Source organism: Theobroma cacao, chromosome 3, assembly GCF_000208745.1.
Source record: "Theobroma cacao cultivar B97-61/B2 chromosome 3, Criollo_cocoa_genome_V2, whole genome shotgun sequence".
Classification (NCBI taxonomy): Eukaryota; Viridiplantae; Streptophyta; class Magnoliopsida; order Malvales; family Malvaceae; genus Theobroma; species Theobroma cacao.
The window spans coordinates 32490698-32513703 of record NC_030852.1 but is presented as its reverse complement, the minus strand read 5'-3'; the positions used below and the strand labels follow the sequence as shown (position 1 = coordinate 32513703).

Sequence of the window (23006 nt, the reverse complement as noted above, 5' to 3'; positions counted from 1 at the left end):
GGCAACTCCTAGCCACAATGATCATTGAGACAAAAAGACGAGCTCTCTACCTAAAACTAGCAACTTAACCTAACCAAAAAAGAGCAAAAACCTTCAACAACTTAGCATCAAAACCCTTTTCAACTTATTGGTTTGAATTTAATACAAAGATAACTATGGCAGTTGCCAAAATTCCTGGTATTGAGCATACCCACTCAAAAGTCAAAACTAAAAGAGTTCAATTTCTTTTCTTTGAATAACTGGATGTGAAGTTTTCGATAAAACAACATAACTTGAAGCAAACACTTTGATCAATTTAATCTAGATTTCCTAAAGAGGGAAGAAAAAAATTTAACAAAAATTAAAGAGGGAAAGACAATTTCACACATCAGTTAATATTAAAGAAGATACAATCACCACGTATGCTAGAAAAAAGAAAATAGCTATTTGAACGAAGAACTTTGGATTTTCCCTCATGTTTGGAGATGTAACCGCCCTGCAAACCAGAATCCAATCACTTTGTTAAGCCTGGAGATGGAGGAAATGGATAATAGAGGACAGTGCATGTGAAACATATGATTCACCAAGTGTTTTTTGTGGAACTTATGCAGCAACCAGATACTACCTTAAAAAAAAAAAAACCAGATACTACCTTGCAATTCGCTGTGAAAATCGATGAAATGGCAAACTCTGGATGAAGACAATGCCCGGTCCTGTTAGAACAGCTGTTACCAAATTGTCACCCTACAATTTCGCAAAAAGAACATCACAATCACAAGGCCATAGGTAAGTGATATGCAGCCATGGGCATCAAGCAAAGTCCTACGAAGCAGTGCAACTGAGACCACACCATCTCATCAATCATAAAAGATGAACCATATTTAATTAATAATTCTTGTAAGTAGAAGCTGCAATCAACAAGAACAAATTTCTTGGCCAAAATACAATTAAAAACACACACATACACAAATTTTCACAAAAAAAAAAAAAAAAACATGCATGCACCACCACCCCCACTCAACCACCATCATATCTCGAGAGTACAAAAAGACTAACTCAAAGCCACTTACTCCAAAAACTGCTCTTCTCATTGGACCATTGAATTTGATTTGGACGTCGATGGAAGCAGTGAGGGCCACAATGCATGACACGTCAACTGCCAACACCTCACCCACCTCAAGATTTTTCTGCACAACTAGCAAAAGAAAGAAAACCACAAAATCCCATTAATCAGTTTACCTAGGGATATGTCTATCAACTTCAACTTTTTGCTGTAACTAGCAAGAGGAATATGTTATCAATGATTGGTTAAGCAATATGAAAAGACTTTTTTTTTTACTTTCCAGGGAGGGAAGGGGAGAACAAAAAGATAATAAGAAAAAATGGGAAGAATGAAATAAAACATGCTCTTGTATGACCTCTAAAACATGCATATGAATTTACATAGAAAAACTAAGTACAGCCCTAACCTGTCATAAAACCAAAAGGCAAGTAAAATGTAAAAGGTTGTGGTTTTTTTAGCACTCAAGTAACTCTAACAAAAATACACATACCAGATCCACCAGCAACAATAAATGCAAGCCCCTGGCCAGATAACTTCTGTCTCAGAAATCCCTGTCATGACAGTACCATGTTCATCAAATACAAAGACAGAAACCGCTTGAAAAACTTTGAGAAATATATCAAAGAAACAGAAGTACATATCAGAAAAAGATCAGTTGAACACAGCTTGAGTACACATCTGATAAGGAGGGAAAATGTAAAAATTAAGCTATCATTATGTCACCTCTACACCAGTTACGACATTTCGTGGCCGCTGATCAACCGTATTATTGACCTTCACATCATTGATGGAGCAAAGAAATGCATCTGGCTACAAAACAAGTTTACAAGATGACATAAAACTTCCAGCTAATGGAATGAAAAACAAGTTAATTCAGCAGGAAAAATGAATTTCCATGTAGTTATTCGAATTCTCAACTTCAATGAGAAGTACAAAGAAAAGGAAACTAATAATTAGTGGAAAGAAAGGAGAATGACCAATGAACAAGTCAGCTACCTGACACAAAAGCTCTCCACCAAACATTGCCAAATCAATCTGTCAAATAAACATGAACCAGGAACAAGAGAAACTCATGGTTAGCCATACGAAACTAACAATTCTGGGATCATGAAGTACTCAGACTTAACATATTCTATAAATAAAATAAGTAAATTGTTGACATTTTGTTAGTTTGAAACACGAACCGGAAGAATCCTTGCCAGAGAAGGTGCAGCAATTCCAACAAATCCATCATTTGGACCAGGATTGCGAAGAGAAATACTAGTTATACTCTTGCCAAAAAGCCACTGCCACATGCCTACCTCGTTTTCAGGGACATAGGTGTTTTCCATTTCAATGGACCCAGACATGAAGCACATTGAGCCTACATTTTTGTTTATGTCAAGTCCATCACAATTTGCATGAAATAACATTTACACGATAGCAAAGAATGACTAATAGAATGCAGAAAGCCAGTCATCTTATTGATTCAGCAGTTCTCCTAACTGTTCTTCAGCTGATGATCTAATTCATAGAAGTTTGCTGATCATAATTATAAGCAACTACAATGGGATAGGGATAGATGGTCTAAATTGATACTAAAGTAGATTCTCCCTTTTATTAAACGTTTTGACTCCTCTAACCACTATTTGTACTACAATATATTCTAGGCAGTAGAAAGCTCTAGCATTTCAAATAGGAGAATATGGGGCTGAACTCCTAGTACCCAGAAAGCCTAGCCATTCATAATTTCACCATGAAACATAAGTGCATAATCACCAGAATACTAAAGCTATGATGAATAGCATTGAGACACTAATTCCTATATTAAAACACAAAAGTATAGTAGCACTAATCCAACCGAGATACAACAGCGCAGAGAACAACCTACCAGGTTTTGCAATAACTTTTTCTTGCGGCTTCAACATTATCTGGCAAATGAAAGAATCAATACCAAGATTAAAAAAAAAAAATTCACAATCATAGGGACCGGATCATAGGCGTAATTAAAAATGAAAAATCCTGATAAACGCTTGGTAGTACCTGAACTATTTGAGCCTCACCACCCAATATTTGAAATGGGATCACAGCATCTTGCGGACTCTACACGATTTTATAACAACATGAGATTATGAAGCATATGAAATATATATTAACGTTGTGACGTTTACACGAGACAAAATTAATATTCTAATTTCCTTTAGAAAAGCTGAAAAAATATTTGCTGTTTCCCGACCTTGGCATTTACACTAGCTATTCTCACAGTTTGATCACTGCAGTCTCAAAACAGTAGAAAGTTGTGTACAAATTGACTATAAAGGGATCAATTTCAAGAGAAATGGAGTCAGAGTCAACTCTATTTAAGGAAACCCAATTCACGAATCTTCAGATCAAATGCCAAAGTAAAGTCTAAATTTGATTAAAATTTCACTCCAGTCAACAAGAAACAAAGTTCAATTTCCTTCAAATGTTACCTCAATTTTCTCAGGAACCAAACAGAAAATCAGTGAAGGAGTAAAAAAAAAAAATTACCTGATAAACGTAAGGTTGAAAAGGAGTAGAAAAGAACGGGGCGGCCATCTAGAGATCTCGAATGAGAAATTAAAACCTCCGATTTCGAGATTTAATCCGGGTTCTACACTTTAATCACTAATTCATTTCAGCTACAAGATCAAAAATACGGGAAAAAAATAAAAATAAAAATAGATTCTCTCAAAAATTGTTTGCTCCGCTTTTCTTCTTTTAATCGAAGTGGGGCGATCCGAGATTAAATAGGTGGAGACTCAAGTTACGGAATTAGCCTTAATAATTTTGTGATTTTTCAGGTGATTTGGCGGGGTATGGGATGTTCGGTGGCTTTTTAGTCATTTGAGATAACGGATTGGGTCGACATTGGAGCGTGTGATGAGGTGGCGTTGCGTTATTGGTAGAAGTTGCAAGTCTCGACGTGAGCGGAAATTGTCAGTCTAACTTTATCACGGAGAGGAGCATAGGAAGAAACGTTTCTCGTGGCAACGACGTCGCTTCACCTGTTTCTCTTTCTGATTTTTCTAAGAAAAAAACAGAAAATCTATTTTATGAAACCATTTTTACCCTCAAACTTGCCTACTTACATTGACTTCAACGGCTGGTTTGATTTAAAAAAATTTTGCTGATTTTTGTTTCAAAAATGAAAATTAATTACATTTGCCTAAAATAGCAATTTGTATTTATTGTGTAAATTTGAGTGATACATATATACAGCAATGAATATTTTAATAATAATAAATTATTTGACTTTGCGCTTTATTATTTAAAACAAAAATTTATGTTCATTTAACTTAAAGTTTCTTATGAGATTAATTATGTTCCTTGTTTCACAGAAGGAAAGTTAGAAACATATATTCAAATTTGAGATACAAAGAAATAAATAAATGATCATTTCAAGATTAAAACTTTATATTTTTTTAGTCAATTGGTTCTTGAAAATATTAAAATTTAAATGAGAATGGATACTTTATAATTGAATACTTTGTATTACTCAATCCAATTAAGTAGGATTAACATATTTTATAATAGAGTTCGAAATAGTTGAAATAATAAAATTACTATCCATCACAAATCCGGATGGAATTTACGAAGTAGTTTTAAGATATCATTATTTAAACTTAATTATAAATAATAATTTTTAATATTAAATTTTAATTTTATATATATCATTTTTATTTTATAAATTATTTATAATTAATGTAATACTTATTAAAATTCATTAATTGTTATAAATATAATTTTTAAATTTTAACTTATTTTTAAGAGTTAATTTTAATTTATTAATTTAATTTTTATTAATAATATACATAAATTTTAATTTTAAATTTATTTTAATAAAGTATTTAACGTGTTTGGATTTAATGTAAAATTAAATTCAAATAATTACTTTTTTACATAATTTCCCAACAATTAAATACAATTCAAATTAAAACAGATTAGTAACTCTCCAATGAAATTGGGGCACTAAGCTTGCTCGGGCTATTTCAGTGCTGAAAGCGAAGATTTCTCTTCTCTGCTGCTGCGTCTGGCTTGGAATTCTATCATATTTGGAGGGAAGGGAATTCAAGGAAGCAAACTTGTAGAACATTATCTCCTTATGCCGTTTTTAATCAAATAGCTTATAATATACAATCTAGATTTAATTCTTTAACTATTTCTATTACCAATCCTTCACATGTGGAACATTGCAGGAGATAGGAAATTATTTTTCTGTAACCCTTTGCCTATTTTGGATAATGTAATACAATTTTAATTATCTAAAAAAATAAATTAGTAATTATGAATATTTTTTACATTGTTTTGTTAGTTAAATACACACATGTATATGCATTACAAATATTGACCTTCAAATGTAACGTAAACTTTATCTATATTTTTAATTTTTTCATGTAATATTATGTTTTGTTCCCAAAATTCTCTAAATATTTTTTTCAATTAACATCTTATAAATAATTTCTGCATCTACATGAAGCTACACTGTCAATTACTTAATTTTATCTAATAAAACTATTAAAATACCTCAATTCAAAGTTAGTTTATTTATTTACATTTAAAAATATTTTTATAATTTTATTACATGAATTGACAACGTAATTGTTGTAGTTATCAAGAAGCTACTAATTGAAAAAAAAATGAAGTGTCATGTGAAAAAAATTAAATTCATAAAATGTATAAGTAAAATTTTCTTCAAAACGTATTATTGTTAAATAAAATAAAAAATAAATAAACTGGGACAGACAGTTGAGAAAAGTCAAGACAACTATATATACCATTGCCGAGACCGTTACCGCCTCTTCCGCTGTTTCCCTCCATTTCAAACCTTTCTTCTCTGTCTTTTTCTCTCTCATACGAAACTCTGTCTCCATCTTTTCTCTTCTCTGTTCACTCTCGATCAGATCCCTTCAATTACCAGAATCTTTGTTTCTCTCTTCATTCAGGTAATAATCTCTTTTCTCTTTTCCTTTGTTACCTTTTCTTTCTTCCTTCTTTCTTTCCAGTCTAAGATTTCACGTTGACACATAAAATTCCAGCTAAGTTATGATAACCCCACAGAAGACGTAAGATTTAATATGCGGTTTAAAAAGGATCAAGAGTGTGAAATTCTAGATGGATGGATTCCCAAGTTTGGAAGCTTTCAAATTTCAGACATATGCAATTGATCTTGGTCAACTGTTTTATAAGAACCGTTCATTTTTCGCTTAAACAGGAAACCCTGATTTGTGTCTACTTTTTCAATGTTTTTTTCCCTCGTTAGCTTTGTCGGATTCATCGTATTTAATTTGCCCTGCTTTAGTTCTTATCACAATTGCAATTATACGCTTTCCTGTTGGATATATTCTTCAATATAATTTTATTAGGATAAAGACACAAATTTCTCGGTTGTGAACTTCATAGAGTTGCTTTGCTGTTGGAAGTTGATGGCTACCCTTAAAATTTGGTCTTTGGCATTTGCCTACTGCCTTGATCTGTTCTGTTTTTCTGGGTTGAGTTAACCAAATTCTTTGACTCTGTGGGTGGTCTGCTGGAAATCTTGGATAACTTCAATATGGTTGTCTTATCTAACTTTGAAATCTTTTCTTGAAATTGTTAAAACTTGGATCAATAACTAAAATAGTGAAGATTTAATGAAATTTCATGAATTTGACCGAGATCATAAGAACCATAATTTTCTATTAATTTGTCCATGCAATGGAAACAAAATTTGATATCCCGTACCGCCTCTATTCAAATTCAAAGAATCTAAAATCAATGCAGGGAAACATATTCGAATCCTTATTGTTTTCTCGTGAGATTATATCTTAAGTGTGCCTTAAGTTCAAATATGGTACAGCCACCTGTTTTTCATCTGTTTTCTTGAACTATTTATGGTATAACATCTGTGTCTTATTGTGGAAAGACTGGTGAAAATGTTCTTGATTTGATACTTTAAATTTTCTTTTTCTGCCTCGTGTTAGTGTCTGTCTCATTAACAAGATGGAGTAGATGAAGTTGGGGGATCGAAGGCGTATTATGTTAAGGCAAAGGCCAGAATCACTGCACTTCTTTGCCCTTTCTGATTGGCAAGTTGGAACTCCTTGTGTACAATTAATGAGATGAGGAAACTATTGAAACACGTTGCTGTAGCCCTGATTAGAGAATTAATCCGGCATTGCAGATGGCGCAAAATTGACTGGAGAAAGTTGTTTTTTGCTGGAGCAGTCATGTCAATAGCTGGTGTAGTACTTCCAACCTTGTTGTTTACTTATCGCCGAAACATCTGGTTCCTCCCTTCTCTTGTTAATGATTCATCACACCAATCTTTGAATGGTTCCGTGCATTTGAGCAACAACCTGACAGAGACAAGATCGGAACGATTTCAACTTCTTTCAACTGCTCCCTCTGTTTCATTCAATTCATCTACTGAAGCGAAAGGAAGACATAGAGTTTCTCGTAGAAGGCGAAAGAGAAGGCGGAGGAGTAAAATCGACGATGGACCACAGGTCATAACTCCTCCTCCTCGTAGAACAGTATCTCCACGCCTACAGGTAGAGATATTAGAGTCATTTATCCCCCTTCTTCTTTTCCTCTTCCATTTTACATGTGAAGTATGGCACGTTAGCGATATCAATAATCTAACCAATATGTGTCACTTGTGGCTTAGAGATACCTTCGGTCGTTGTCACCTGATGAGTCTCTTCTGTACGCGAAAAAGGAAATTGAGCATGCACCAGCTGTAGATAATGATGATGATTCTTATCTGTATGCTCCGGTATTTCGGAATGTCTCTATTTTCGAAAGGTATTTTCATTTCACAATTTCATTTCATTGACAAATGAGTTCCAGTGGTGATTTTGGCAATGTCAATGGTAGTTAACCATTGAAAATTACGTTATTGCTGAAACTTTTAGGAGCTGCGAGTTGATGGAGATGATACTTAAAGTCTACATTTACCCTGATGGAGAGAAGCCCATTTTCCATGAACCTCATCTTTTAGGTATTTATGCTTCTGAAGGATGGTTTATGAAGTTACTGGAGGCAGACAGGGAGTTTGTTACCCAAGACCCGAAAAAGGCTCATCTGTTTTATCTGCCGTATAGTTCACGCCAGCTGGAGTTGGCACTTTATGTGCCTAACTCACATAATCTGAGACCACTGTCAATCTTCATAAGGGACTATGTGAACATGATTGCTGCAAAGTACCCTTTCTGGAACCGCACACATGGGTCAGATCATTTTCTTGTTGCATGCCATGATTGGGTATGGTAATCTATTTTCTGCTTTATCCATAGAAAGAAGAAGTGCCATTTTGATTAGACTCTATTCTTACATGTATATATTCCATATATAGGCATTTTCTGGTTACTGATATCATATCTTACCACCTAAGTTTCCTCTAATCTATATTTTAACCCTTTGCAGGGTCCTTACACAACCTCTGCACACAAGGAGCTAAGAAATAACACCATAAAAGCCGTTTGCAATGCTGACCTATCTGAAAATTTCATTGCTGGAAAGGATGTTTCTCTACCAGAAACCGCCATAAGAAATCCTGGTAGACCTCTTAGATATATTGGTCGTGGGAACAGAGTTTCACAACGCCCGATCCTTGCTTTCTTTGCTGGGAACATGCATGGCAGGGTCCGTCCCAAACTTCTCAAGTATTGGCACAACAAAGAAGAAGACATGAAAATCTATGGTCCTTTACCAATTCGAGTTTCTAGAAATATGACTTACATTCAGCATATGAAATCAAGTAAATATTGTATATGCCCCATGGGTTATGAAGTGAACAGCCCTAGGATTGTTGAGGCTATATATTATGAGTGTGTGCCAGTGATTATTGCAGATAACTTTGTCCTACCTTTTAATGAAGTCCTGGATTGGAATGCATTTTCTGTGGTCGTGGCTGAAAAGGATATTCCAAAACTGAAGGAGATTCTATTGGCTATTCCATTGAGAAGATACCTTAAAATGCAAATTAATGTGAAGATGGTGCAGAAGCATTTTCTTTGGAATCCAAGACCAATGAGATATGATCTGTTCCATATGATACTACATTCCATTTGGTTTAACAGGCTGAACCAGATCCAAATCTCTCAGGACTAGCTAGTTTTTCTATAGGGGAACATTTTGCCAAGAAGATGGAAGCTGAAAAGGGCCCAACCTCGTGACTAAGCAAGCATCAGTTACCATAATTCGAAGGCTTAGCTGTCGATGTGACAAAGATTGCAACGGAATGTTTATTGCCTTGTGAACTGGTCTCATGCTCAAGACTCAGTGATTGGAGCTGGAAAGAGGAATGAAAGTGCCGATGCCAGAATGAAAATTGTTGATACAGAGGTATAGCTTAATCATTAATCTGAATTTCTTGGTACTTAAATCTTCTAGTTCATGGATTATGACGTTTAGCTTCGACTCTGGCATTGAGTAAATAGGATCTGATATACCAGCACAAGGATTAGAACCTACTCCCGCTTCTACTTTGGTATATTCCCTTTTGTGTTAGTTATCATACATCATCATAAGAACCCCCTACATCAGGATATGCAGCGATGTAATAGCAAATATAGCAAACATAAATATCACTATTTTCTGTAACATTCAATTTTTTTTAGTCAACTTCTGGATAGTTTATCAAAATTTCTGAGTTGAAGTAGATAAATCTAGAAAACTTCATATTCTGCAAATTAATTAGTACTTTATAATACTTGAACCTTTATCTTTACAATGATAAGACCATCGATCTTTTCCTTTTTCCTGCTGCAGGGAAAACCCAAGACAACCTTTGAACTCATTTGGAATAAGAAGATAGGAGACCTGTGAAGTTATACCGCACAGTTTAAACATGTGGCATTCTCTTAGGAAAATGACTTCGCTGTTCTCAAAACATAGATTAGTATAGTAGTTGAAACACTGTGCAACTTTCCGTTCTTCAATTTTTGTTTCACCGTGAACTACTTTGTTGACTTGGACTGGAAAATGTACGTATTTTCAAATGATTACAATTTAATTTCTGAATAGCTAATGCCCACCAATTCCAAGTCTTTTCTCGAATCTAATCAACTTGTTGCCAAATATATACCATTATAAACTCAAGCTAGCTAACCGTATAAACCCAAAATTACCATGCACCTTCATCACTCTTCATTAATGTAGGAGATAGATACACCTCCCATCATCTAAACTTCACCAACCTTTTGTCTTTTTTCACCTTGACACCAAGGCCTCTACGCTCTTGATTCCGAGGGAGAAAACCGATAAAGTTCTTAAGGAAAAAGCAGGACCCTGTCTCAAAGGAAGCGTAGGATGCAAGAATATTTGGAAAGCGTTCACTTTTGTTATTGCATATTTTCCCCTTTTCCAATTCATTGTTTCTCCCCCAAAAGAAAAAGAAAAGGAATATCAGCAGCACTCAGCGACAAAAAATATCCTCTTGGCTGTCCAGTGTAAAACTGCGACTCCGTACACAGGGGATAGGATTTGAATGACAAAAACATGATCTAAATCTAAAGCTGAACGCTGACCTCGACCCCTTTTTGTGTTTTGTTTCGGTTGATTTGACGTGGATTAATTGTAACTTAGCCTCAAATTTCTGGGGGAAAATCAACTGAAAATTTCGATGCAAGAGTTTTCATCATACCGACAGTGTTCCTGTTTCGCCTTTTTTTCACTTTAAAATCATGGAACTAAGCCAAATTTTAAGTGTTTAAACTGATTCGTATACCGAATAGATACTACAACGTATTACAGTTATGTGTTCACATTGCTGATTGATCCACTGGATATGTACATGCGTCATGCCTGACATGAAGTCACATGACGTTCTGTGGTTTATGGGAATGGCTTGATAGCTTGTACTGTTGTTGCCATGCGTCTAAGTTTGTTGAGAACTCCCACCTTTGCTTTGTACTAATGTAATTTTTTATTCAAGAATAGAAAAGGACCACTGAGCCACTTTTGCACCCTGGGAAGGGACCAGAAGTGAATATGCATATCGCGATTACCAGGTTGTAGCCCACCAGGCCAGATTCCACTGAGCCAATTGGCTCTCTGGCATACCGTGACATTCTCAGTTGGCGAGCAACCCCACCCGATAATCATTTGACTAAAATAATGCAGCAAATTAGAGCAATTTTAATTCAAGTTAACACATAACAATGCCCCAAACATCTCTTTATTTTATTTTTTCAGAGGAGGAAGCATGGATTATTACAAACTTATACAATTGCTATGGAGTCTGATCATCAAGTTCAAGGAACTTATTCACCCAGTCCAAACCAAAGCAACCTTGAGTTGAGAAGTCAAAGAACTCGTTTGCATCAAAGCTAAGTTCCAAGTTCTCATCACTTCCTTTTGCTACCTCTTCTACCATCTGAACTGTTTCCCAAGTTTGCTGTGGCACAGTTTGTTCTGAGGTTGAAGTTTGTTCTGTTTTCTCCTGATTTATTTTCTTGCTCAAATGTGAATTCCAGTAGTTCTTAATTTCATTGTCTGTTCGACCTGGAAGTCTCCCAGCAATCAAGGACCACCTGTACCGACGTTTAAACGGATTCAATATTAATGCTTAGAATTCTCTTTTATTAATACAAGAAAATACACTAGGAATAGTTTTTAATAATGGAAGCGATGGACTGCAAGTCAAAGTCCACTAGATACCTTGCTTTCTTTGTTCAAAAATAAATGATACCAACCTGTTCCCTAGCAGTTTGTGAAGCCTAAGAATTAAGTCCTCTTCTTCATCAGATATGTTTCCTCTCTTGATGTTTGGTCTCAAGTAGTTCAACCATCTCAATCTGCAACTCTTGCCGCAGCGACTCAAACCTATACATGGAAACACTGCAGCCTGTCAAATCCAAATTCCCACTGCTCCAAAAATGGATGCGATGGAATTTCAGCTGAGAGCTATAAAGAAGGCAATTACCTGCTTTAATTGCGATAGTTTTCCATCTCTTTGCACCATGAATCTTAATATATTCAGCCAATTTTCGATCTTCCTCAGCTGTCCATGCTCCTTTGTTCATAACTCTTTTACTCACTCCATCCTTCTTAGGAGCCATCTGCCACTGTGAGAAGGGACAGAGAGAGAGAGAGAGAGAGAGAGAGAGAGAAGTAATNAGAGAGAGAGAGAGGAAATTAAGCTGGGGAGAGATGCTTTTAGCTGCTAGATTTAGTAAGAGTAACTTTGACTGGGAAAACAAGGAGGGAAGTCGAGTATAAAACATGTGAGAGTTTGGCTTGGTGAGACAGGATTGAATGGTCAGTGAGTGTCCATCCCATCTACCCTTCCTGCGAAGCGAAAGACGGAAGCCCTCAACTACCGGTTCTATTAGACTTTATGTTACCATGGGAGGTGCAACCTCCATTGTATATAGTTTGCTGTTTGTGCTGATTCATGTCCTTGAATCATAGGGAACAATAAAATAACTAAAAAGGTGAGTTTATTTTATTATTTATACAACTGATCATGTTTACTAACTGACTTAATCCAACTTTTCCTTTGTTTTGGATGTGTCCTGTTTCTTTGTTGCATGATTTCTCCATGCTTAATTTAAATTTAAGTTCAAATTTTCAAGCCAATGTACTTTTAAATGATTGGTATTAGACCATTGACCAATCTTTCATCCTATACAACTTATTTTCACCTTCAAAAACTCCAGTATTAGACCTTTAATTAGAATATGAACCCCTCATACAGCTAGCTAGGTGTTCTTCTAAGTACCAATTTCATTATTTCAATTACATATATGCATATTCAAAAAATTAATGTTCAAGAACTATAGGATTGAAAGCTCGTTGATGAAGAGTGCAGAAGTCTTGATTGCAACATTTTAATTTGCAACCATACAACCAAGAAGATCTCATCACTCTTTGAATTTTATCCAAGAAGAGGTAGTTGGGAACTTTGGGACTGTTTTCCATTACAAATATGGAGATAAGTAATGCTGCCATGGCAGCCGCAAAGTGGACCAATAGGCAACAGCCAGATTTTTACATACCAATATCCCTGCAGCAGGGGAGTTAGCTAATTTTTATTAGAAGAGTCAAAGATTAAGAAGAATAAAAGTTAAAAATTTTTAAAATTAATAAATTAAATTTAATTATTAATAATAATAAAATTTATAATAGATAATAATTTTATATAACATGTAAATTAAAAAAAACAAAAAAAAATTTATAATAGTGCTTTAGAAATATTTTGTTCGACGATGATAATATATTTTTTAATATAAACAATTAAATTATTTGTAAGAAACTTATCATCTATTTTATTTTGAAATCTTATCTTTCTAGATAAAAACGACTAAAAAATTAATATAGTCAACATCTATTATTTTTATTTTATTATATTTAAGTTTATAGTACTAAATATTAAACTATAATGCATAAAATATAAATAACTAAATATGATATATAGAATTAATAATTTCTTCTTATACTCAAAAAAATGTCTTTTCAACTAAATATAAAACGTAAAACACATTAAAAACATATACTTAAGATAATTTTTTCTTATATAATTAAGATTAATAAAAAATAATATATTAATAAAATTTTAAATAACAACCAATAATACAACACTTGAACTTATATTTGAGAATTACATAAACGATAATTTTTTAATTTTTAAAAATTAAAATCATTAAAAATAAAATCCACATAATAAAAAAAATCATGACAAGTAAGAGATATAACCTATATAACAAAAAAAATTAATTGATGAGTCGTAGAAATTTAAAAAAAAAATCTATAGAAACTTAAAATATATTAACAAATAGAATATAATTGAAAAAACTAAATAAATATAAATAATAATAATATAAATAAAAACTTTATCTCTTTATAATTTCACAATACAATGATAAAAAAAAAGATAAATAAAAAATTTTAAAAATTAAAAAAAAATTAAGAATTTGAGTAAAATTGAATAAGACTTATACGGTTATTTTATTATTTTTTAATTATATTAATTATTTAGTAAAAAATATTTTAAAAATCATTAAATATATATATATAATATATAAAAATTTTCAAATTTGGGGCGGCAGCAGCCCCTTTTTGACCTGGCTGGCTTTCATCTTGTTGTTAGTTGGCTCTTCCTCTTGTCCTTCTTTGTGGCTGTTAGCTCCTGCATTCAAGAATGCCAAGAAAATGCCTTGACCACATTCGGCTTGCCTGCAAAAAACGGCAAAAGAAAGTCACATGACGAGGGCCATGGGGCTTTTAAAGTGCAATTATGTTTCACCCATTTGTCTAATCAAAGCAATTTCCCACGCAAATTGGTTTTTTCCTTCTTGATGTATCAAGTTACCACAAAAAGAAGCAAGGTATATGAGTTGGTTTTAGGTAGAAAAAGAAGACTTCTTGTGTCTTAAATTATACAAAGAGACGAAAATGTAAGGATTCTCTAATATTTCACACATTTTTGTCCTTTTTTCCTTCGTCCCTCAAGTTGAATCTAAAATTTTTTAAAATTTAAATCTTTAAAAACTTGGAGAAGAGTTAATTGTTCAACCAAATTCAGTGAATTTTGAATATAAAACTGTCTTAGAAGAATGCAAGTGGTTTGATTAACATGCATGGCTGCTGCAAAAACACATTGCAGCTGCTTGTGCTTAGCAATTTTCTATGAAAACTTTGGAATGGTGGCCAATTACGTATCAGAAACATGATGGTATCTACATGGACCACCCATCACATGATTCCCATAATGAGTTCTACGCTGTTTAGGCAAATTTTTGGCTTTTTTTTTTATATTTATTTACGTCATTTACTCCCTGCCCTTCACCTTGGTTTTCTCCTCACTCCCAGTTCTAATTCAATTGGGAAAATGATGAATTTTGATTAACTCTTAAGATTCTTATACTAAGATTATCTCTTAGAGAAACATTTGATTGAAAACAAACCTGATAATCTTGGGAGGAAAAGTTTGTGATGGGCTCAATTCCAATTGAAACTTGTAGTGTAAAGATAAGCATATTCAAGAGATGAATCTTTAACCCAAGATGTACCATTTCAACATTTTAATTCCTTTTTCTTATAGAAAATGAAATTCTTTTCCATTCAATATTCCTCTATGTTTTTTAAAAGAATTAATTTGTTTTTTCCCACCTGTCTTTGTCGATAATAAAAACCAGCTTAACCGTCAACTAGACCTGAACGATTTTTTTATTAAGGTTTTCTAACATAAGTACGAAATAATGATTTATTAGTGATTTAATTAGTAAAAATATTGCGGTCCCCGCTTTTCTAGTTTCTTCAGTTTTCAAACGTCTCACGTGAATTATCACAAAAATAAATAAGTAAGAATTAATTACATGCCATGGACTGCCTTACTAGTAATCTCTATATATAAAAATTGTCCTATCTTTTTTAGTAATTTGAAGAGTATTAATAGCCAAAATCGATTATTAAATTATGCTAGTATTTTGTATTTTACAGTGGACGGTGGCCATCAAACAATTAACATCCAATTTTTGTCGTATGGTTTAGAATCAATAATAATGACGATAACTTACATTTTGATAAACATTAAGAACAAAACAAAGTTCATGAAATAACATTATTGCCATACATTATTTATCATACAAGAGAGCTTCTTTTGGGCTACATTCCAATGCTCTATTAATTTTTCATCATTCTCAATTTCTTTTCTTCCATTTCATTTGAAATCACACCAATAAATTTTGATTTTAATTATATAGGGGTACTATGAAAACTACAGTAATTTAACCTTTTAATTACATTTTTTCAACATTTAATAACAATATTAGAAATATAATTTTTGGTAATATATGCAATTTTTGTAATTATACTTTATTTTATAAAAAATAATATAAAAATATTATTTAAAATATTTTTAATAACATTTTAAAAATATACAATCTTAAATCAAATTTGACATGAAAATGCAGCGTAACCCTTCTTTTTCGAAAAGAAATTACCATAAGATGAAATATGAATTCAGAAAGCCGAGAGCATTACTATCTCAAGACTCGAGAGAGAGCGTCAGAGCTTTGGAAGGAAAAAGAATAAAGGCGTTTGCAAAATTTCTCTCCTGCTGCACATGTCATTTTGGATACAGAGAGGATGACAAGTACAAGGAAAGGAAACCACCCTCGCGACGAAGAAGACGGAAAAAAAATGAAGAATATGAGCCTTTTTTTTTTTTCTCACATTTTATGTACCATTTTCTCCCTGTTCTTGTGTTTCATTTACACTATCGATGAAACAATCCAAAAGCTTTCTTAAATACACTAAACACAACAGATAAGAGCAACACCATCAACACCTTTTTGGAAGCCAGCACCCTAAGATTTACCCTTAAACCATGTTTTCTCATTAATCTCACCGTCATTGCACCCATCATTAGAAGCCAGGAACCCATTAAGCAAACCAGAGTTTTCATGGCCTCTCCAGGTCCACTCGCGCTTGCTGCATCACCTGGGACATCCACATAGGACCACTTAGAACCTACATCAGTATTTTCGGGGCAGTTTAGGCCAAGGCTTTCATTCAACCAACTGGATAACCAGATAAGCAGCTTTGCAAGCCATGCAACCTCATCATCAGAGATTGGGCGCTTCATCCAGTCACCCTTGTATGTGATATTTGCTAGCGTTTGGTTGCCAACTCTTCTGGGCTTGAAGATTTCATCACGTAAGTGCTGAGGCTGTGTCAATTCAGGTGAAATAGGAATTGGCTTCACCATTGAGCCACCAAACAAGTAGCCCACTTTAGCTTTCAATGAATCTATTAACTTAAGTCCGTGTGAAAGATTATCACCAGATATCCCTTGCAACTCAGCTTCTGCACGCATTATAAACAACTGCAACAACAAAATGATTGTCAAAGGATGAGAACAAACATTCTGATAGATTACAAATAACACAACCACAGCTTTTCAATAGCAAACAATAAAAACTATAAAAACCTGAAGTAGTTGCTGTCCCCCATCTTCCCCATCACTAAAGAGTCTTAGATCCTTGTTCCAATTCTCATGCAAGAAAGATCCATCAGCGTCACTTTCACATAACCCATCCTCCCAGTCCTGATGTCACCAGCAAAAGAAATTGATGAAATGAAATGTGATGCTGAGAAAGTTGTGTTATTGTTGGCATGTGCTGAGTATCAACAAATGTGGGAGAGTGACCTAAAACTACCTCAGAAACTATTGAGGAACAATAAGTGAAATTAAAAAACAAAAAACAAAAAAATGAACTTGTACTTAATATTTGGTTCAGAATGCTGATCAGCTGTTCAAATTTTCATCAACTTCAGAAAACATTTGAACCCTATTTGCTTACACGGATAGGCAAAAGCACTAGAGTATAGAGATTGAGTTAGAAATTACCTGCAGCTGTTCCTGAATTGAAGGAACAACTCTATATGTGCTATTGAGTGTTGATTTGCTTGATACAGCTTGTTTAGAATGAAAAACAGTATCTACATTCTTTATCAGATCAACCAGCTCTTTAGAGGATGTCAACAAGCTTATCACCTGTATAAACAAGATAAAGAATGAACAGAATCTTGAAAGAAAAATAGATAATAATATCGAAGACAATATTCTACGTTAAAATCATAAGAAAACTCAGGTACATGTACCAAGTGCACTATGACTGCCCAATATTCCTTATTTCAGCCCAATGCTTCTCCATTATCTACAACTTTAAGACAGTGTTGAAAGCCTATAAAAAGATGGTTGAACATGATTTGAAATTGATATGAATCTATGCAATCAAAATAAGCCATGAAATGATTATTCCTAAACTCCACGTGAAACTAACACGCCCCCTTCTCCCCTACTCTATTCAACTTATATAGATGGTAGATTTCCTCTAAAGATGACAAGACCATAACAAGAACTTTATTTTCCTCTAGAAGTCACATGCATATCACTGTTCAAACACTCATGCAATCTCAGGCTCAACTTAGGACAATCCAAAATCTAGGCCTAATCTCACAGTTCTAGAACAACTAAAACACCACATCAACCCACATTAATTTCGCCACTAGAAAGCCCCAATAACACCTGCATTCCCCCATAAGGAAAGGCAATAATGTTCCTTTTTCAGAAACTAGACTTATGCTAATATATGTATATAGAATATTCTTATTCTTTTAAGTAACCATTCTAAACATGGGCTGGACTTGTTAGGATCATTAGACTAGAACCAGATTTTTTGGCAATAAAGTAATGAAATCTTTTCAATCTTCCATTTTTTTTTTTTTGTGACTAGATCATTGATATTAGATTAAATCACAAGAATACACACAGAAAATTTCACTTGACCAAAGTGAAAAAAGCCATAATTAAGAAACAAACCTTCAATACCATGTCAACTATTACTTCTGGATCCGTATGGAGAAACTTGTGTGCAAAGCCGATAAAATGCATAACAAGTGAACTGTAGTATAAGTAATTAGACAACACATAGCCTTGCCATAATGGCAAATATCCAGAAGCTTCAGACTGCAGTTCCTGCTTCCTCACATCTTTACTTGATCCGTTCACAATCGCATCAAGCTCTGCAAAATCATCCAAGCTAACTGTCCAAGGCTCCATATAAGTAACCCAAACAGAAAACACCTGGGATGCATTCTTGATTGAAGATCCCACAGGACAAAACAAGAATGTTCTCAATATAAACCTATATAATGGCCTCTGTATCCACGAGTTCCAAGAACCGACAGAACACAAAGAAACAACATCCCTCGACTTCCCACTATCAAAACCGCCAGAAACCCTCCAGCTTGGACTTTCACTATGCTCAATTTTGCCAAACCCATCCGTGCTTATCACTGAGCTCAAATTCAAGTACTTCACAAACAACTTCACCGCCTCACCCAACCCGCTAGTTGGTGGGGTCTCCCCAAGCACTGACCTAAACGGAAATGATACACCAAACGATTTGCATACATTAACAGGCAATGGCGAAAAATCATTATCAACCAACCAGTAATGCACAAAAACGTTGACCAAAAACTCAGCTCGAAATATAACTGAACCATCGCACTTCAAAGAGTAATTCAAAATCGAACTACGATAAGGTTGGTGAGCACCCAAATCAAATATAGGAACAAAAGCATGAAGATACGCATATAAAAGCTGTATATAAAGATTACCCTCGAATTTTTGGTCCATTTCACGCTTATTCAACCCCGAAAAACCCCGAATTGAATGTGTCCAATTCTCTAACCTAAACTTCTTGCTTCTTTTTACTGAATTAGAGTCCAAGTTCTCGCTGTTTCCTTTACAAACCGGATAATAAGCGAACCAAAACATATAATATTCGATAACATTCAATTGAATTTGACATAGAGAACCCTTAATTGAATCTTCTTTGACTTTACCTTTAAACAAACGGCACAAATCGGATAAAACCCGGCAAGCTTTTTCGTTAGATAGCATGAACCGGACCCACACCGGGAGCCGTTCGATTGGGAACACGTATTTGACTAGAGAGTGTCGATCAACGGCTGAGATTGAGTTCATTAAGGTTCCGTTTGGGGAAAGGAGGGAAAAGATATTGGCGGAGAAATCTGGGTGATTGGATTGGGAGGCGAGCTCGATCCAGCCGTTGGACTGGGGATGCTGGAGTTTTCGTGGCGGTGGAGGTGGGGATGGTGACGTGGCGTCATCGAAGCCGAAGAGTTTGCAGATTAGGGTTGGGAAGGTGATGGAGAAGAAATGGCGGGACTGATCGGGGGAGTGCGAGTGCAGGAAGGAGTCAATGGAGGCGCAGGTGGCGGAGATTGTGGTAGGAGTGTTGGAGGCGAGGATTGCCGAGGTAAGGTCTTGGGTTTGGGAAAGGGAATCGAAGGTGTACGAGTGAGGGAGCATAGTAAAGTTCGCGGATACGATTGCACCAAAACGAGAAAAATATTAGGGTTTTGCCTAGAAAGACACGGAGAGAGAAAGAAAGAGACAGAGGAAGGGTTTTGCCCTCTGGAGAGACAGAGGGGGGGTTTTAAATGATAAAGAGAAGTAAATGTGGCGCCTTTTTATGGGTGAAGGATGAAGGTTACGTGGCAACGGATTGAGGGCCTTGATCATGAGATTGTGGGGCCTATTTTCAAAAATACTTTCTAAGTTTCTCCGGTTGCTTCACGATGAGGCCTTTTTTTTCTTTTTAAGATTTTGATCAGAATGGGCGGGAATCTTCTGATCTTGCCACGTCGGATTATTAATTTCCATATAACATAATACAATTCCCATGCTTTCTTTAGTAAGTAATTAGATTTAAACTAATAACATCGTTAGCTTATTAAAAACATTTTTATGACAAGTCACATTATATCAAGATATATGCAATGCAGTAAAAAAATTTAAAAACCAAAACTATTTAATGTATACTATACATATCATTATCAATAATAGATCCTAATGCTAATTTTCTGAGATTCATTGGAGAATTACTTAATTGAGATTAAAATTGTTCGTTATTTCACGTTTATCTTGAAACCAATCAGTGTGCTGATTGGATGGTTACCCATCATGAAAATTTATATTTAGGTTTACATATGTGTGATGTTGCTTTTGATAATATTGTTATATGTTTATTTGTAGACTGTCTAAGCATAGCTTGATCTAAAATATGTACACTGTTTTAAATATTTGTCATGATATGAAAATTTTAATTAAATATAAATCCCTCAACTTAGTTGATAAATGAAATATTAGATGTTACGTATTAATCTTATTCAAAAATTTTGTCATTTTAAGAGTTATTTTCAAATTTTATAATCTAATAGCACAAAAATATCTTATCTTTTTTTACACTTAAATTTACTACTTACTAGAGTTTTTTTAATATTATTTTCATTGACATTAAATTATCTCCTTTTCTTTAATATTATTTTCATTCTATAATTTTATGAATTAATTTTGTTAATCTCAATAAAATTACAATCCATTGTATTGGTTTAGTCTTGGCATACATAGTAGGTTGAGAAATGAGACAAAACAAAGTTAGCTTTCATCTCATCGTTTAGAAAAAATTAAATCTTTTTTGGCCGGCTAAATAAAAATTAGAAAGCAACAAGGGTTCCGCCAAATATAAGTTTTCCTTTTTGTCTTTAATTCTTTTGGGCCCTGAGTTCAGGATACCTTGCAGAGTTATTGGGCTCGAAAACAACATCACGACCATGTCCCAATCAATTTGTGGTCCGTTTGTTCAAATTCAGATTCTGAAGAGTACAGTTTTTCTAGTAGTCAAGTGTTGGTTTCAATATTTCTTTCAAAAGTTGAAAATTAAGAATTTTTTTAGAGATAAAACCCTCTAATTAGTAACACGAGTTCACGTTTCGATATATATGTATAGGGTAAATATAAAAAAAGCACCATGGACTTTGAGGTAGAATAAGTTTTCTCTCTAAAATTTAATATAAGACGCTTAATTATCCTATTTTTTTCATTGACAATGTTAAATATAAACTCATTAGAATATCTTTTATGTCATTAAATTGGTATTAATAATAAAATAAAAAAACTTAAAATTAAAGCTTATGTTGTTAGGTAGAAAAGTAATACAAATAAACAAGAGATAGCTAAGTGTTAAATTTTAAATTTCAATGAATAAATTTGCTTTACATTAAAAGCATATTTGGTCTGATTTTTTTTTTAGCTTAAAAGTTATTATAAAACTCTTATAAAAAATAATAGCTTTTAAAATTAAGTTAAAACTGTTTGATAAATTTACTTTTTATAAACTCTTTTTTATAAATAAGCTGTTTGGTAAAACAACTTATATAAATTTTAATTTTGATTAAAATTACTATGGAGGGTATTTAATAAATCAGGTAAAAAATTAAATCAAATAAAAAAAGATGAGTGTGAAAAAAATATTTGTTGTTTTTTTTTTAAATTGTTTTGAAATTTATGACCTTTAAAGCTAAACAAAATTAATATTACATACAAGGAAGAGAACCCAATGTGGTATTAATAATGGATCTAACTGGGTCAGGAAAATCACCAATTGATTTCGTAACCCATTTTCTTATTGAAATCATCAACGCTAATTTCTAACAAATACAAGTCTATCAAGGTATTGATGTCCCCACCAAAAAAGTTCCCCTCCATGAACAAAAAGGTTTTGGTTTTTATAGGTTTTTTTTTTCATTTTTAATAGGTTATTTATTTTGTCAAGGAGTGCTACATCATCTGTTGGGTACTATTAGCTCAAATGTGGAATTTAACTGCTAAGAAGTTAGAGATTTTGCAATTCTTGTTGCTAAATAAATTAAAGTCTATTTCAATTTTCTTATAATGTAGCATATTGTTATATTTTAAAAAAATTGTTTAAATTGGGTTACTAGAAACGAATACAAATACTGATTTTTTAATTTTCATCTAATTTATCTCAATAACTATTAAAAATAAATAAACATCACATAATTATCATATCAAATAATAAACTGAAAAATATCAAACAATAAAAAAAGTTTTCAAAATAAACAAAATGATAAAAAATAACATGAAAAACAAAACAGAAAGACCACAAAAATAATATTTGAATGCAATTTTAAATTTTGGATTTTTTTTTCTCTTCATTTTTTAAACAATAAAAAAAACTTTAAAAGGATGATTTACAGAAAGGGGAGAGAGGAGGGAGATCGATAAGGAGAGAGGGAGGAGATTTTTTTTTAGAGAGGATTTTTTTGAAAAAAAAAATAACTCTCCTAAGAAGTTGGCATGTTTTTTGAAAAAAAAAACTCATATTTAGAGTTTTTTAAAGCTTTTTTTAATTTTGTTTTTTTTTTTAAAAGTTATTTTTTTAATAGTTTTTTATAAAATAATGTTTGGTCCAACTTATGCTTGTAATAAGTAAATAAACTAAAAATAAATTAGATCAAACAGACACTACATCATAAAGTATTTTTCTGTAGTTTATGTTATAATATAATATAATAATTTCTTCTTTCATTTGAACGAGTATATACAAAAGATAATTGGTACAAATTCCTTTCTCTCTCT

General features: G+C 33.3%; 4 protein-coding genes across 6 annotated transcripts; 1 reads left to right on the top strand and 3 right to left on the bottom strand.

Annotated features, from left to right (window-relative positions):
- Nucleotides 195-3766, bottom strand: LOC18606231. Its single transcript, XM_007039724.2, has 10 exons — nucleotides 3554-3766; nucleotides 3065-3124; nucleotides 2913-2952; nucleotides 2227-2405; nucleotides 2039-2077; nucleotides 1766-1852; nucleotides 1533-1593; nucleotides 1050-1174; nucleotides 632-723; nucleotides 195-475 (listed from the first exon to the last, which is right to left on the bottom strand). Exons 1-10 carry the CDS (start codon nucleotides 3599-3601, stop codon nucleotides 361-363), a joined length of 846 nt encoding a protein of 281 aa, XP_007039786.1. The 5' UTR covers nucleotides 3602-3766; the 3' UTR covers nucleotides 195-360.
- On the top strand, nucleotides 5864-10044 carry LOC18606230 (probable glycosyltransferase At5g03795). 3 transcript variants are annotated; one of them, XR_001926894.1, is made up of 6 exons: nucleotides 5864-5988; nucleotides 7006-7575; nucleotides 7692-7828; nucleotides 7939-8287; nucleotides 8450-9370; nucleotides 9797-10044. XR_001926894.1 is itself a non-coding variant. In XM_018116865.1 (4 exons), exons 1-4 carry the CDS (start codon nucleotides 7144-7146, stop codon nucleotides 9134-9136), a joined length of 1605 nt encoding a protein of 534 aa, XP_017972354.1. In that variant the 5' UTR covers nucleotides 6748-7143; the 3' UTR covers nucleotides 9137-9749. The 3 variants fall into 3 exon arrangements, 1 of the variants encoding a protein (XP_017972354.1); XR_001926893.1 differs by lacking the exon at nucleotides 5864-5988 and having other exon boundaries at nucleotides 6748-7575; XM_018116865.1 differs by lacking the exons at nucleotides 5864-5988; nucleotides 9797-10044 and having other exon boundaries at nucleotides 6748-7575; nucleotides 8450-9749.
- LOC18606229 (myb-related protein 308) lies at nucleotides 11137-12367 on the bottom strand. Its single transcript, XM_018116810.1, has 3 exons — nucleotides 11952-12367; nucleotides 11722-11851; nucleotides 11137-11559 (listed from the first exon to the last, which is right to left on the bottom strand). Exons 1-3 carry the CDS (start codon nucleotides 12250-12252, stop codon nucleotides 11259-11261), a joined length of 732 nt encoding a protein of 243 aa, XP_017972299.1. The 5' UTR covers nucleotides 12253-12367; the 3' UTR covers nucleotides 11137-11258.
- Nucleotides 16050-20030, bottom strand: LOC18606228. The gene is made up of 4 exons (XM_018118302.1): nucleotides 18357-20030; nucleotides 17382-17528; nucleotides 16962-17078; nucleotides 16050-16856 (listed from the first exon to the last, which is right to left on the bottom strand). The coding sequence occupies exons 1-4, from the start codon at nucleotides 19872-19874 to the stop codon at nucleotides 16248-16250; spliced, it is 2391 nt and encodes a 796-aa protein (XP_017973791.1). The 5' UTR covers nucleotides 19875-20030; the 3' UTR covers nucleotides 16050-16247.